The 13,806-nt window shown below is 43.1% G+C and overlaps 1 protein-coding gene across 4 annotated transcripts in view; it reads left to right on the plus strand.

Annotated features, from left to right (window-relative positions):
- Positions 1-46: 46 nt before the first annotated feature.
- Positions 47-13,806, plus strand: part of CE1H17orf67 (chromosome E1 C17orf67 homolog) — a 34,991-nt gene continuing 21,231 nt past the window's right edge. For 3 of the 4 annotated variants that reach the window (XM_042967320.1, XM_007086701.3, XM_007086702.3), the window contains exons 1-4: positions 110-198; positions 1,444-1,681; positions 4,764-4,966; positions 11,966-12,066. In XM_042967320.1, the coding sequence (XP_042823254.1) occupies positions 1,644-1,681; positions 4,764-4,966; positions 11,966-12,066 (342 nt within the window). In that variant the 5' untranslated portion in view covers positions 110-198; positions 1,444-1,643. Of the gene's footprint in view, positions 199-1,443; positions 1,682-4,763; positions 4,967-11,965; positions 12,067-13,806 lie in introns of all 4 variants that reach the window. The other variant, XM_042967321.1, reaches the window with a different exon arrangement.

A 13,806-nucleotide genomic window follows, 5' to 3' on the forward strand; every position in this document is an offset into this window, starting at 1 on the left:
AGGTGAGGGGTGGAACGCGAAGGCGACTGGCCTGGGGGAGAGGGTGGAGCCGGGTGGGAGGGGCGGACTCCGAGGGCGTGGCTAAAGGAGAACGGTGGGCGGAGTAACCATTAGGTGAGGTACGTAGAGAGGATGCAGGTTTGAGCCGTGCCGGTCCGTAACCCACAGTATAGGAAGTTCTAGTATGAACGGTTTACGGTAAGCTTATCTATCTATGACCTTCAACTTCTCCCACCTCCTTCAGTGGCGGAGGTGGGAGCTGGCACGGTTTTGAGTGTTGGGAGAAAACTGGCAATTTTGAGTATTATATACTGAAAGAATGGGACAATCCAAGTAAAAAATTGGTAGATGTCACCTGAGCTAGTTGTTCATTAAACCCACACTGGCTTAGGGTGAGCCAAACACTGTGCCAGGAGCCCCAGCTGCCACAGAGTGCCAGTCCTGTTGAAACAAACCCGACAAGAAGCATTACTTTAGACCTATTAAAAAAATGGCTAACTGCACCCCTGCTTCCATCTCTGCACTTGCTAGGCACCAGGCTGAGTTTATCATTCCCATTTTTCCAGATGAGGAAAACTGAGGCGCAGAGCGGTAGACAAACATGCTTGATGGCCCATAGGCAATGTTGGGACTGAGATCCCTTCATTTTAACTTGGCCATCAAGTTAGCTTCAATCCAAATTAAACCATCAAAGAGAGAGTGTCTCTTATTTTGTTACATCTCTAAAAACCTTGCCTCTGGGGATCTTGTTAAAATGCAGGTTCTAATTCCCTTTCTTGGGGAAGTGGGGTGAAAGCCTGCATTTCTGGCACATGGTCAAATGATGCTGATGTTGATGGTTCCTGGGCTGCATTTTGAGTAGGGATCTAAAGTGTTTAACCATCTGGATTATAAAGATTGGTGGCAGACTGTGGTGAAGTGAGAAGACTGTGTGGCTTGGATCAGATGGATCCTGGCCATACACATCTGTGAATCCTATTGGAAGCAGAGCCCTTAATTTAGTTTCGATTTGAAAACGTAACAAAGGATATACTTTAAAAAATTGAGGGGTTTAAAAAAATTCCCACTATAGAACATTTGGAAAATGTAGAAAAGTAAAAAGAGGAAGAAAATTATCCGTCTCTCACCCCGAAGACGACCTGTATTTGAACACCGAGGCATATTTTTTCATTATTTTCTATGGAAACTGTGGTTTATTTTTTTCTGCACATAATTTTGATTATATTCTCCGTCTGGCTATTTTTTTTCATTTACAAAATAACTTTTCCATGTTTCTATGAATTTGTATATAACGGTTGCATAGTATTCCATTCTATGGAGATAGTTCACAGTTGTGAGCTTACCTCTGTTTTTGGCCATTTGTCTCTAATATTTATATTATATTTATATTTGTCTCTAATAATATATAATGTTTGTATATGATTTATCATTCTCATTTTCCAGACGAAGAAAACTTGCTTGATGTCATACAACCAGTAGTCAACCGAGTTGGGGCCTTGACTTCAGTTAGTCGGATGCCAAAGCCTACCATGCTCTGAAGCCAGGCAGGTGGCTCAAGATGTGGTCTTTTGACCGCCTACATCAGCATCATGGAAGAACGTGGATTCCCAGGTCTTGACTAGGTCTCTCCAATCAGAATTACAATGGAGCTGAGATTCTGCCTGCTTAACAAGTTCCCCAGGTGATCCTTTTATTTTCTTATTCAAACTTTTTTGGGGGGGTTTAATTGTGAAATATATCACATGTTCAAAATATCTAATGAAACATATAAGCACATATACGCAGTTAAACATACGTGCAGTTAAAAACAATAATAGAATAAATACCTGTGTAACCCACCACACAGGTTGACGTATTGAACATTCGGAGCCTCTCCTGTGCCCACCTGATTGCTAGCCTCATCAGGAAAAAACTACTCTCCTAATCTGTATATCCTTCATTCCCTTGCTTTTCTTTATAATTCTACCATCCCTAAAGTAGCCCCCCCCCCCCCAATATAGTTCTGTTTTGAAAAACAAGCCCAAACCTGGTCCTGAGGAGATGAGCCGAGTAGAGTCTGGGGCAGAGTCTGAATCCAGCTTCCCCGAGGAGATCCCCACCACCCCCGGGGACATCAGAGAGCATGGTCTTGGAAAGATTGCTAATCACAGTGAGGACAACTGAACAGGGCTGTAGTTTGAACATCAGGCAAAAATCTGGCTGGGAGAGGGGCTGTTTTCCATGTTTCCTTCTTAGCTGCTTAGGACTTCCTTCAGATTCTTAGCACCTTGCTCAGGGAGAAAGGAGTATTCAGCTGATCCAGGAAAAATGCATAGGGCTGGGGGAGCAGGAAACTTGTCAGCTCATGGTCATCAAAGTATAAATAAATAAGAACCTGGCTCACCCAGTCTGTCCTCAGTGTGTCTTCAGGTTGTGATGTAGATCACACCTTGTGCCAAACTGGACTGCCTGCCCTCTGCATCGGAGCACAGGGGTCATCCTGGGATTTCCCTTCACCACTCTTCTGTTTGTACCTTCTGTTCCCTGGGTCCTGGCACTTGGCCTTTCTTGGTGAATTCTCTTGTCTTTCTGGAGCTCACCCATCAGTACCTTTAGGAACAAAGGTACATGGGAGGTATTGTTTTGAGTCCTTGGATGTCTACAGATACCCTTATTCCACCTTCCATACCTGATTATTTTTCTGGGTATAGAATTCAGAGTTGGAAATGATTTCCCTTCACAACATTGAAGACATGGGTCCATTTCTGCTTGCTTTTAATGTTGCTGTAGAGATGTCTGACGCTATGCTTATTCCTGATCCCTTGAATGGGACTTGTTTGTGCTTCCTGGAAACTTGGGAGAATCTTCTCTTTTTCTCTAGTGTTCTGAAATTTCACAGACAAGTGCCCGGTGTGAGTCTGTTTTCATCTATTTTGCCAGGTTTGCTGGGTGCTTTCAGTCTAGCAGCTCATGTCCTTTGGTTCCAGAATTACTTTGTTCATTTCCTCCTCTCTATTTTCTGTGATCTCCTTTTTTAAAAAAAAAGTTCATTTATTTATTTTGAGAGAGAGAGAGAGAAAGAGAGCGCATGCACAGGAGAGGGACAGAGAGAGGGAGAGGGACAGAATCCCAAGCAGAATCCAGCATCACAGATCCCGATGTGGGGCTCGAACTCAGAACCATGAGATCATGCCCTGAGCCGAAATCAAGAGTTGCATGCCCAACCAACTGAGACACCCAAGTGCCCCTATGATCTCTTTTTAAAAACTTCTCTTATTTAGATGTTGAAACTACTAGAATGTCCTCTTTCTCTCTATTTTTTAAAATAGACTTTATTTTTTAGAGCAGATTTAGGTTCACAGCAAAATGGAGTAGAAAGTACAGAGATTTCAGGTATTCCCATGTCCCCACACAGGCAGAGCTTCCCCCCACTGTCAACATCTCCCACCAGAGTGGTGCATTTGTTACCAACGATGAACCTCCATTAACACACCATCATCCCCTCAAAGTCCCTAGTTTGCATTAGGCCTCACTCTTGGTGGGGCAAATTCTGTGGGTTTGGACAAATGTATAATGACATGTACCCACAATTATAGCATCATACAGAATAGTTTCACTGCCCTAAAAATTCTCCGTGTTCTGCCTGTTAATTCCCACCCCTCCCCCAATCCCCAGCCCCTTGTAACCACCGATCTTTTTACCATTTCCATAGCTTTGCTCTTTCTAGAATATCATATTGTTGGAATCATATCATATGTAGCCCTTTTGGATTGACTTTTCTTAATTTAGTAATAGGCATTTAAGATTCCTTTGTTTTCATGGCTTGATAGCTCATTTCTTTTTAGTGCTGAATAGTATTACATTGTCTGGAATATTACTTATCAGTTTATTTATCCATTCACATACTGGAGGACATCTGGTTGATTCCAAGATTCGGCGATTATGAATAAGGGACTATAGACCTCTGTGTGCAGGTTTTTGTGTGGACATAAGTTTTCAACTCATCTGGATAAATGTCCTCTCTTTAAAAATATTTTTTCTCCCTTGCTTTGTTGTTGTTATTTTTTTAAACCTCCCTCCTCCTCTCTCAGTATCTCTCTCTCTCTCTCTCTCTCTCTCTCTCTCTCTCTCTGTCTCTCTCTCTCTGTTTGGCTCTATTTTTCTAAAATAGATATTTTCTAAAATAGCTATTTCTATTTTCTAAAATAGCTATTTCCATAGCTTTATCTTTGGATCTTTTTTAATTTCTAAGAACTTCTTTTTTGTTGTTGATTCGATTTTGGAATATTCCTTTTTTCCCCCCAACTTCTTGTTCTTGTTTCATGAGAGCAAAAATATCCTCTGAGAAATCAGAGGATAGCGTTGGATAGTTTTCTTCCCCTTCTCTCCGTGCATAGTCTCTGATGGCCCCAAGTTGCTTTTCCCTTTGGTTTCCTTTGTCTTCATCTTCCATGTGAGAGGCTTTCACAGATGTTGGATGATTCTTAGCCGCTTAAGGTTAGGGAATCCGGGCTAGAGTGTCTCTTAGTCTCTCTGAAGCTTATCATCCCAACTGAGATCCCACAGAGAAAAACAACACAGATTTCAGGATCTCTTCCCCAGAAGAATCAAACTTTTCTCTCCCAGTTGAAGGCCTAGCACTTTTCCTGAATGAAGTGTAATATGACAGCAGCCTTAGAAGTGGTTTCACAAATTATTTGGTCCATGTTCCACTCCCCTAGTGTGTTTATTTGTACCACCGTACGTTCCCACACTTTGCCAGTACCCCTGTCATTCCTGTTTAGGTTGGAGAGAAGCCTGGCCCTGGCCATCAGGAATCTGATGCTGACCTTGGCTGTCCTTACCTATTGGGCAGATGTACGCTGGGCCAATGTCCTGGACCCAGCACAGAAATTACAGCCTACTTGTGGAAGCCTGCAGCAGGCCAGAAAGGCTCCTGTCCAAGGCCAAACCATCTTGCCATTGTATTATTGCTCCAAACAGGAAGGTATGTGTTTGTGTAGAAGTCCTGAGGATATGAGAAGGGAAGCCAAGGGCACAGGGTGTGGAGATGGAGGGGGAATCAACTCCTATTGAAAAGGGGCCGTGTTTTCTTTTCTAATAAAGATGGATTTTTATTTCAACAATATATAGAATTATATATCTTAATATGTGCTTGATTAATCTCTATGTTATTTGGCCATTCAAAACATTTTTTATGGACTTTCTATCGTGTGTCTGAGAATGGGGTGGGTGTGTGTATGCAAATATAAGCAAAGATGATTCACAAATCATCTTTCACGGATGAGAAGAAGGAATGGTAAGAATAGTGACAACACCAACAGTGGTTTCCAAGTATTAGATCCTTGCAATATCTGTCAAGTACCTTACATACACTTTCTCTTTTAAGTCTCAAAACAGGGGCACCTGGGTGGCTCAGTCGGTTGAGCATCTGACTTCGGCTCAGGTCATGATCTCACAGCTCTTGAATTCGAGCCCCGCGTCAGGCTCTGTGCTCACAGCTCAGAGCCTGGAGCCTGCTTCAGATTCTGTGTCTCTCTTTCTGTCTGCCCCGCTCCCACTTGTGCTCTGTCTCTCAAAAATGAATAAACGTTAAAAAAATTTTTTAAGTCTCAAAACACCTTAAGAGGAAAGTTATATTGTAATTATTATTCTTTTCTTATAAATGAAAAAGCAGTCATTTGGACAGTTAAGAAATCTGCCCAGTTACAGCTTCAGTGTGACCTAGGTACTAAGTTTCAGAGCTAGGATTCAAGCTCAGGTTTATTGATGGCTCTGTGCTCCACAATCTTGACCATTATACCACATGGCCTACCCAGTAGATATTCATTCACTTTTGAGTGAAGCTTCCGGCAGGACCCTGTGATTAGCTTAGACCCAATAGCACCCAGTTATGGACATACTACCCATCTCATAAGAACCCCTTGTATTGGTTAGCTGTTGTCAGAGTGATGCTGTGTAACAAACCACTCCTAGACTCAGTGGCTTAAAATAACAATCATGTAATCTTAAGGATCTGCAGGTTATGGGCAACTGTACTTCATGCTGTGGTGGCTGGAAACTAGGTGGGGCTAGGTTGAGTGAATCTACTGCAAGCTGTGGATCTTTGTAGGCTGAGCTCCTTGCTCGGGTACATCTGAGTTAATTTTGAGACCAAGGTGCGGGGGCGGCTATCTGGAGGAAGCTCTTTTTGTAGCAATGGCAGCAATGCAAGAGGGCACAACTACCTGCACAAACACACTGCATATACCTTTGTCTGTGTTGTGTCTGATACCATCCCATTGTCTGAAGCAAGTCTCTTGGTTGAGCCCGAGGTCAAAGGGCGGGGCTTCAAGGTCATATGGCAAAGAGCATGCATATGTGGTGGTGGTGAAGAATTGGTGCTAATGATTTAACCCACCACACCTGCCCAAACCTGACATCTGCCTGCACAGTGTGCCTGTATATTAACATGTATATTGTTCATGTACAGCTTACAGAGTTACTACTATAAAAGTTATAGAAGAATTATACACCATAAAAATATAGAATTTATAGTCTAGTGGGGAAGGTAGACAAAAAAAAAAAAAGAAAACAACTACAAAAAGGAATATTAGAAAATATTTAATTGACTCTGGGCCTAAAGAATGTGGACACATTATAATTCTCTTGGGACAGATTCAGCATCTTTCTATTTTATTTATTTATTATTTATTTATTTATTTATTTATTTATTTATTTATTTATAAAGATGTGCCCTTGTCCCTGAAGTTTCTTTAGCTGACAGAATTTGAAATCACTGTCTTATCCTTTTTAGAGAATATCTGGTGGGATGATGTTGCAGCTTGATGGTGTCAGGTTTTTCAGATCTTTAAACATCAGTGTAATTTGAGAATTCCTTTTATTTTTTGTTTTTTAAAGATTTTATTATTAAGTAATCTCTACACCCAAAGTGGGGCTCGAACCCACAACTCTGAGATCAAAAGAATTGCACGCCCTACTGATTGAACCATCCAGGTGCTCCGAGAATTCCTTTTAAGAAGAGGGAAGCCGACACAAATATCAGCTGTGTTCGGATGCCTTGAATATGGGTGGTAGCATTCTTCCTGTTGGTAGTTGATAATGCAGAATTTCTAGGCCTCAGCATCTAATGAAGACCTTCAGATTGATTCAGATCCTAGGAAAATAGTCTGAGGCACTGCAGCAACATCTCTCTCCATCTCCAGTGGATTCTCTGGTATTCCTGGCAGCTTCTAGAATAGTTAACCTTGGTGGCCTTGTTTCTTTCCCCTGACCTTGGATGTCCCTGGTTCTGCTCTCTAGTCTGCCACCTTGTGGAGCTTTTGGGAATTGCACCTTCAACTGAGAGCCTTGCAGATTCACCTGATTAAATTAAAAAAAAAAACGCAAAAAAACCCACGTTTATGTATTTTTGACAAAGAGACAGAGAGTGAGCAGGGGAGGGTCAGAGAGAGAGGGAGACACAGAATTCAAAACAGGCTCCAGGCTCTGAGCTGTCAATGCAGAGCCCAACATGGGGCTCAAACCCTCAAACTGAGAGATCATGACCTGAGCCCAAGTCAAACGCTTAACTGACTGAGCCACCCAGGCACACCCAGATTCACCTGACTGATCTGGCTTCTGCTTTCCCTGGGAATAAGGATAGGTGGTAGAAAAGAATTCTCCTCACTAGAGTGATGCTCACTACAAAGTGACCTTGCTCTTTTGGTTTTCCTATAGTTCCCCTTTTGGAACAATATGGGCACTGGCCCAGCCATAACAGCTGAAGAGTGCTCTCCACCTGAGACCTTGAACCAATATGCCAGGGGAAGGGTGGGGGAGAACAGGTCCCTGACTTTCTCTAGTAGCACCTTTCCAGTCCACCAGAGGATCCTTTTTTCTTTTTTTTTAATTACAAAAGTAATACATGCTTCCTTAGAGCTTATAGTCCAGTGGAAAGAGACAGATTTTTAAAAGTAAACAAAGCCAGTATTTACACACTATGGTGTGTGCTAGGAGATGGAGTGTGATGGTAGTGGTGGGGAGTGGGCAGGGAGCCTTCCTCAGGTTGGTGAAGGCAGGCTTGCGTGAGCAAGAGAACTTACAAATCAAAGCCTGAAGGATGAGAAGGATCCAGTCATTAAAAGTGTGAGGAAAAGTATGTGCAAACGTCCTGAGGTGGGAAGAGTTTGTTAAGTAGAAAGTAACCACGCGTGGCTGGATTGCAGTAAGCTAGAGGGGTGTGGTTAGAGTAGGGCTGGAAAGAGCGGCAGGCAGAGATACCACAGGGTCCTGTAGTGCATGGTAAGGATTCTGATTTTGTTCTCGGTCCAGTGAGAAGATAAGAAAGGTTTCTTAGGCAGGGAAGTGATGAGGTCCGTTTCCTATTTTATATTTCTATTTTAAGAAGACCATCCTTGCTGCTGCATGGAGAATGCATCAAAGTGAACAGGAGGGGAAGTTGGGAGACTAGTTGGGAGCCTGGTGCCAGAAGCTGGGGGAAGAGTAACAGTAGCCTAGACTCAGGTGGTGGCCAGAGAGAAGGAAGGATCTAGACCCATGCCATCCAATATGGTAGCCACCAGCCACATTTGGCTACTGAGCACTTGAAATGCATGAACTTTTACATAAAATATATACTGTAGTTTGAAGACTTGGTGCAAAAAACCTCAGAAAATATCTCATCATTTGCTTAGTTTTATTACGTATCGACATAATAATATTTTGGGTATTCATGATACATAAAATAGAATATAAAAAAATTTCATTTTTGGGGGGCACCTGGGTGGCTCAGTTGGTTGAGTGTCTGACTTCGGCTCAGGTTATGATCTCGCGGTTTGTGGGTTCGAGCCCTGCATCGGGCTCTGTGCTGACAGCTTGGAGCCTGGAGCCTGCTTCAGATTCTGTGTCTCCTCCTCTCTCTGCCTCTCCCCTGCTCATGCTCTGTCTCTCTCTGTCTCTCAATAATAAATAAACATTAAAAAAATTAAACAAAAAAATTTTTTTTTACTTAAAAAATGTGGCTACTAGAAAAATTTTAATCATGTATGCAGCTTGCATCTGTGGCTCACATCATATTTTTATCAGACACTCCTGATATGGACAAAAGTTACTGAATTAAAAAAACACTTTCGTGGTAAATTTACATTGGACACATTAGAAATTTCTGGCTGGGTATACATTTTCTTTTTCTGGTCCACTGAAAGTATTTATTTGATAAAACAATACGGTTAGTGTTCGATTCAACCACAAGAGCAAAAGCAACGACAGATTTGACAATGCACATAAAAAACCACAAGGTACATAATGTGACAAATATCTATTTCTAAAATAATGCTCCTAAAATTCCTCAGTTACTGAAAACTGCATAAAAACGGAAGGACGGTAATAGCAACCGAGAGCATAAAACTGAAGATCAAATTCTGAGCAACTTTGCTGACAATGCATGATTTTTTCCTCTTGTTTACAATTTGTTCAAACTGTCCTTATACCAGCAGAGTGGATAGAACATTCAGGTTCAATATCAGTTGCACAACATTAGCATCAGTTCGGACAACTACAGAGAGAACATTGTTTTCCTCTGAGCTGGGCAAAGTGACCACAGAAACAGCAGATCATTTCTGTGACTCGAGAATCTCATCCCCGTAAATGCCGCATGTCTTCCAGACATTTTAAAGAATCTATTTAATAATTTCTTTATGTAATATTTACAGATGATTTGAATTTAAAAGAACTTCAGATTACTGAGATTTTATTGTCTTTGTAAAAGTAACCTTGAGTCTGAAATGGGCTGCGTACCCTTCTAATGGGCAGCAAATTGCAGGAGGCCCTTTTGGGCATAATGGGAAGAGCAGTAGCCTTTGAAGAGAGGAGAATTTGGCTCTACATCAGCATCCATGGTCTGTGAACTTGGATATGGTTTCACCTCTCCAAACCTCACTTCCTTATTTTTTTTTTTTTAACATTTGTTTATTTATTTTGAGAGAGAGAGAGAGCAAGTGGGGGAAGGGCAGAGAGAGAGAGAGAGAGAGAGAGAGAGGGAGAGAGAGAATCCCAAACAGGGCTCGAACTCTCGAATGGTGAGACCATGACCTGAGCTGAAATCAGGAGTCAGTCTCTACTGACTGAGCCACCCAGGCGGCCCTCACTTCCTTATTTGTAAAATGGATATGGTGCTAGCTGCTGCTTATCCTTCATCTTTAATCACGACCACAAGGTAGGGACTGTTCCTCCTTTGTACAGGGGGGGGAGACCAAAGTTCAGAAAGGGTAAGCGATTTACCGAAGGTTCCGTTGCTAGAAAGAGGTGAAGCTAGGACACGAACCCTGGGTGTTCTGGCTCTGAAGTCAGCTGAAGAAAACATTTTCCCCTTTACTACGCTCCTTGCCAATTTCCCTACCTACCTCTGAAACTATTAGGAAGGTCAAACCTAATTAGTGAATGGGCTTTGGAGAGATGTCATACAATGTGCAAATGTAAGAGACGGTTAATGAAAGAGATGAAAACAGGAGCAAAAACAGACACTCACAAACCAGTGTATGATGTAGCTGCGTCTGTTTAAATGAAGTCAATATCACATGTTGCTTTCTCCAATTCATGCTCTGAAAGTCACATCACAGAGGGGTGATTTCCTTGCTCAGGATGAAAATTTATAGGGATTCGGAGGAAAAGTTTAGTGGTCATACTAAAAACTCAGAGTCAGATGCACTTAACATCATACCGTAAGTGTAGTTAGTCAGAGCATAAACAAGTGTGGGGGGGGGTGAGGGGATGGGGGAAGTGGGGTTGGGGGGGGGGCGGAAGTGCTTCCTTTAAGTAGGCTGGCCCATTCAGGGGCGTTCATTCTGCAAGAGGCTGAGAGCGGAACAAAGACAGGATGAAGAAGCTATTTGTGCTTGTCCTCTGCCTCACCTTACTGACTTGCTTCTCAGGTGAGCGTGAACTCTGAAAACAGCCGTTTCTATGCTGACATGACAAGCTGGGATCAGTCTATTTTATATTTGTAAAATATTTTTTTCATTTCAAAGAATATGTAATATATAATAATTCAGTGCTCTTTTTTTCCTCCCTAAGAGCAGGCTCCCAGAATTGCTATCATTAGGGATAATTATTTTTCAGTCTTTATTTTTAAATTTTTTATTATTTTTTAAAAGTTTTATTTATTTAAATAATCTGTGCACCGATGTGGGGTTGAACTAATAACTCAGAGATCAAGCGTTGCATGCTCTATTGACTGAGCCAGCCAGGTGCCCCTATTTTATTAATCTTTAAATGTATTTGAATATTAATTCTCAGAAATGCTGATAAATCTTCAACTATACTGTCTTTTAGACTTCATATGACATCATCAAAACTTGACAGACTTTTATTTGATGATATCATTTGGAGTTCGTGCGTGATTATCAAAACTTAATTTAATTTTATCATGATACCTTCTTTGAGAGATCATGTGTGATTATCAACTTTAACACAGTCTTGTTCTCACGGAGAATCTTCCAGTAACAACTTTTAGCTGATTTAGTGTTTTGGGGATTAGGAAAAAAAAGAAAAACCATCAAAGCAAAACTAAGGGACAAGAAACACATTGACCAGAGAACTGAAGAAAATGTGTTTTAAAAAACTTACTCAAGGGCGTCTGGCTGTCTCAGTTGGTGGAACATGCGACTCTTAGTCTCGGAGTTGTGAGTTCGAAAGATTACTTAAAAAAAAACAAAAAAGAAAAAGAAAAAAAAATCCCGTATTCATTAAATTAGCACCCACTTTTAAAGAAATGCACCGTTGCAATAGGTAACTATGTTTATGTTGTGCAGCTTTGGCTCTGAGTTAGAAACAATTTAGAATTCTCCTCAGAGCTCTCTGGAATGCCACGTCCTTTGGGACAGGTCCCCGTGAAAGCGCATTTGTGTTTGACCGAAATCGAACTTGCAAATCCTTCGCCTTGGACTGTGAGATGGTGCACGAGCTCCTGTTGCGAGAGTCCCGAAGGCCCCTTCCCGACTTTTTTCAGGGGCCTCTCCGATTCTGACGGAAAAGCAGGCCAAGCAGCTCCTGAGATCCCGACGGCAGGACAGGCCGAGCAAACCCGGGTTCCCTGACGAGCCCATGCGGGTGAGTGCCGGGCTCCCGACTATTGGAAGGGAAAGTGTGATCGCTTGAATGCTCATTCACTATGAAACCCAGCCAGGTGCTGGCCCCGCTCCAGCGTGGGCCACTAGACGGAGGTTCTGCCGGGTCTCAGGTGTCAGGTGACCTCAACCTTTTACTCTCCCCTTTTCTCCCCCGGAGGCTCGAGCCCCACGCACCTACTATGCACACGATATTTCAAATGGAAACAGTGTGGCCGATGGCCAGAGTCCCAGGATCCCCTGTGGGCTGCCAGATGCCACCCCCGAGCCGGATGTCAGGGCCCTGTGTCCTGTGACTGGGGCCAACCCCCTCTTCCTCCTCTTCCCTGGGGCTCCCAGCAAGCTGGACCAGCATCCTTGGCCAGCGATGCTCTGTCTGGTCAGGCAGAGTCTGTGCCCTGTGGCCTGTGGGGGCTCTGCCCTAACCTCGTGCCTCTGAGTTTGGTCTTTAGTCTCCGTCCTGCCCTGTGGGTTTGTGGCGGCCACCTGCCTTGTGTTTCTGAACCAGGGCACCCTTCCCTGCCTTCATTTTGTGACTTGTGGTGGGTGATATTAGACCCTGCCCTAGTGGCCCCGGGCCTGGCTTGTCTCCCCATCCTGTGGCTGAAGTACTAACATTCCTGTGTTTTGTTTTTTTTTTTTTTAATCAGAATTAGTTCATTTAAAAGTCTCTTATTGAGATGCAGGATTGCACATTGCTGAGGAGTGCTGGCTCTGGGGCACACCGTCTGGGCTTTTCTCCCCATTTTCTAACTGTGCAAACTGGGGAAGGTTTCTTCATGTTTCTGTACCTCTGTACTGTCAGTTATAAAATGGGGTTGACAATAAATAATTACCACTTACATTCCTATAATATTATAAATAATGACAGAAAATAGCTACTTTATAAGGATAAAGTAATTCCTAATAAGGCACTTATAACAGTACTTAGCAAACAGTGACTACTCCTTTGAATATTAAGTATCAGGGACCAGCAAGGTGCTGAGGCTGCAGGCTGTAGTTGCCTGGATTTCTGCTCAGAGTTGGGAGCAGACACAGAGAAGCTGGCGAATTGCTATTGTACAGAGTGGCTTAGAAACAAATCAAGAACTTCAGGATGTCAAGGGTAGATGTGGCTTCCCTCCCTCCCTTCCTTCCTCCCTCCTTCTCTTCCTTCCTCACTTCCTTCCTTCCTTCTTTCTTTCCTTCCTTCCTCCCTCCCTCTTTTCCTCCCTCCCTCCCTCCCTCCCTCCCTCCTTCTCTTCCTTCCTCCCTTCCTCTCTCCCTTCCTCCCTCCCTCTCTTCTTTCCTTCCTTCCTTCCTCCCTCTTTTCCTTCCTCCCTTCCTCTCTCCCTTCCTTCCACCCTTCCTTCTTTCCTTCCTTCCTCCCTCCCTCTTTTCCTTCCTCCCTTCCTCTCTTCCTCCCTCTCTTCGTCCCTTCCTCCCTCCCTGTATGTCAGATGTGGCTTGGAATATCTAAGTGCAGGGTGGAGGGGAATTGGGAGGTGGGCAGGAGCAAGATCAAAAAGGGTTGGAGTACCTTGGACTTTATCTTGTGTTCAGTGGAGGACAATGGGAGTTTTTAAATGGGGGAATGCAGACTGGAGCTTTAGATAGACAGTTTGAGAAGCAGTTAGAAGAGAAGAGGCCCAGGATTGACATGTGGGGACATCAACGCTCAGGGGTGGGCAGAGGAAGAGGGGCTCCAAGAGGCTAAGAAGGAATATGGGGAGATATTGGGGAA

This window comes from Panthera tigris, chromosome E1 (genome assembly GCF_018350195.1).
Source record: "Panthera tigris isolate Pti1 chromosome E1, P.tigris_Pti1_mat1.1, whole genome shotgun sequence".
In the NCBI taxonomy this organism is placed as follows: domain Eukaryota; kingdom Metazoa; phylum Chordata; class Mammalia; order Carnivora; family Felidae; genus Panthera; species Panthera tigris.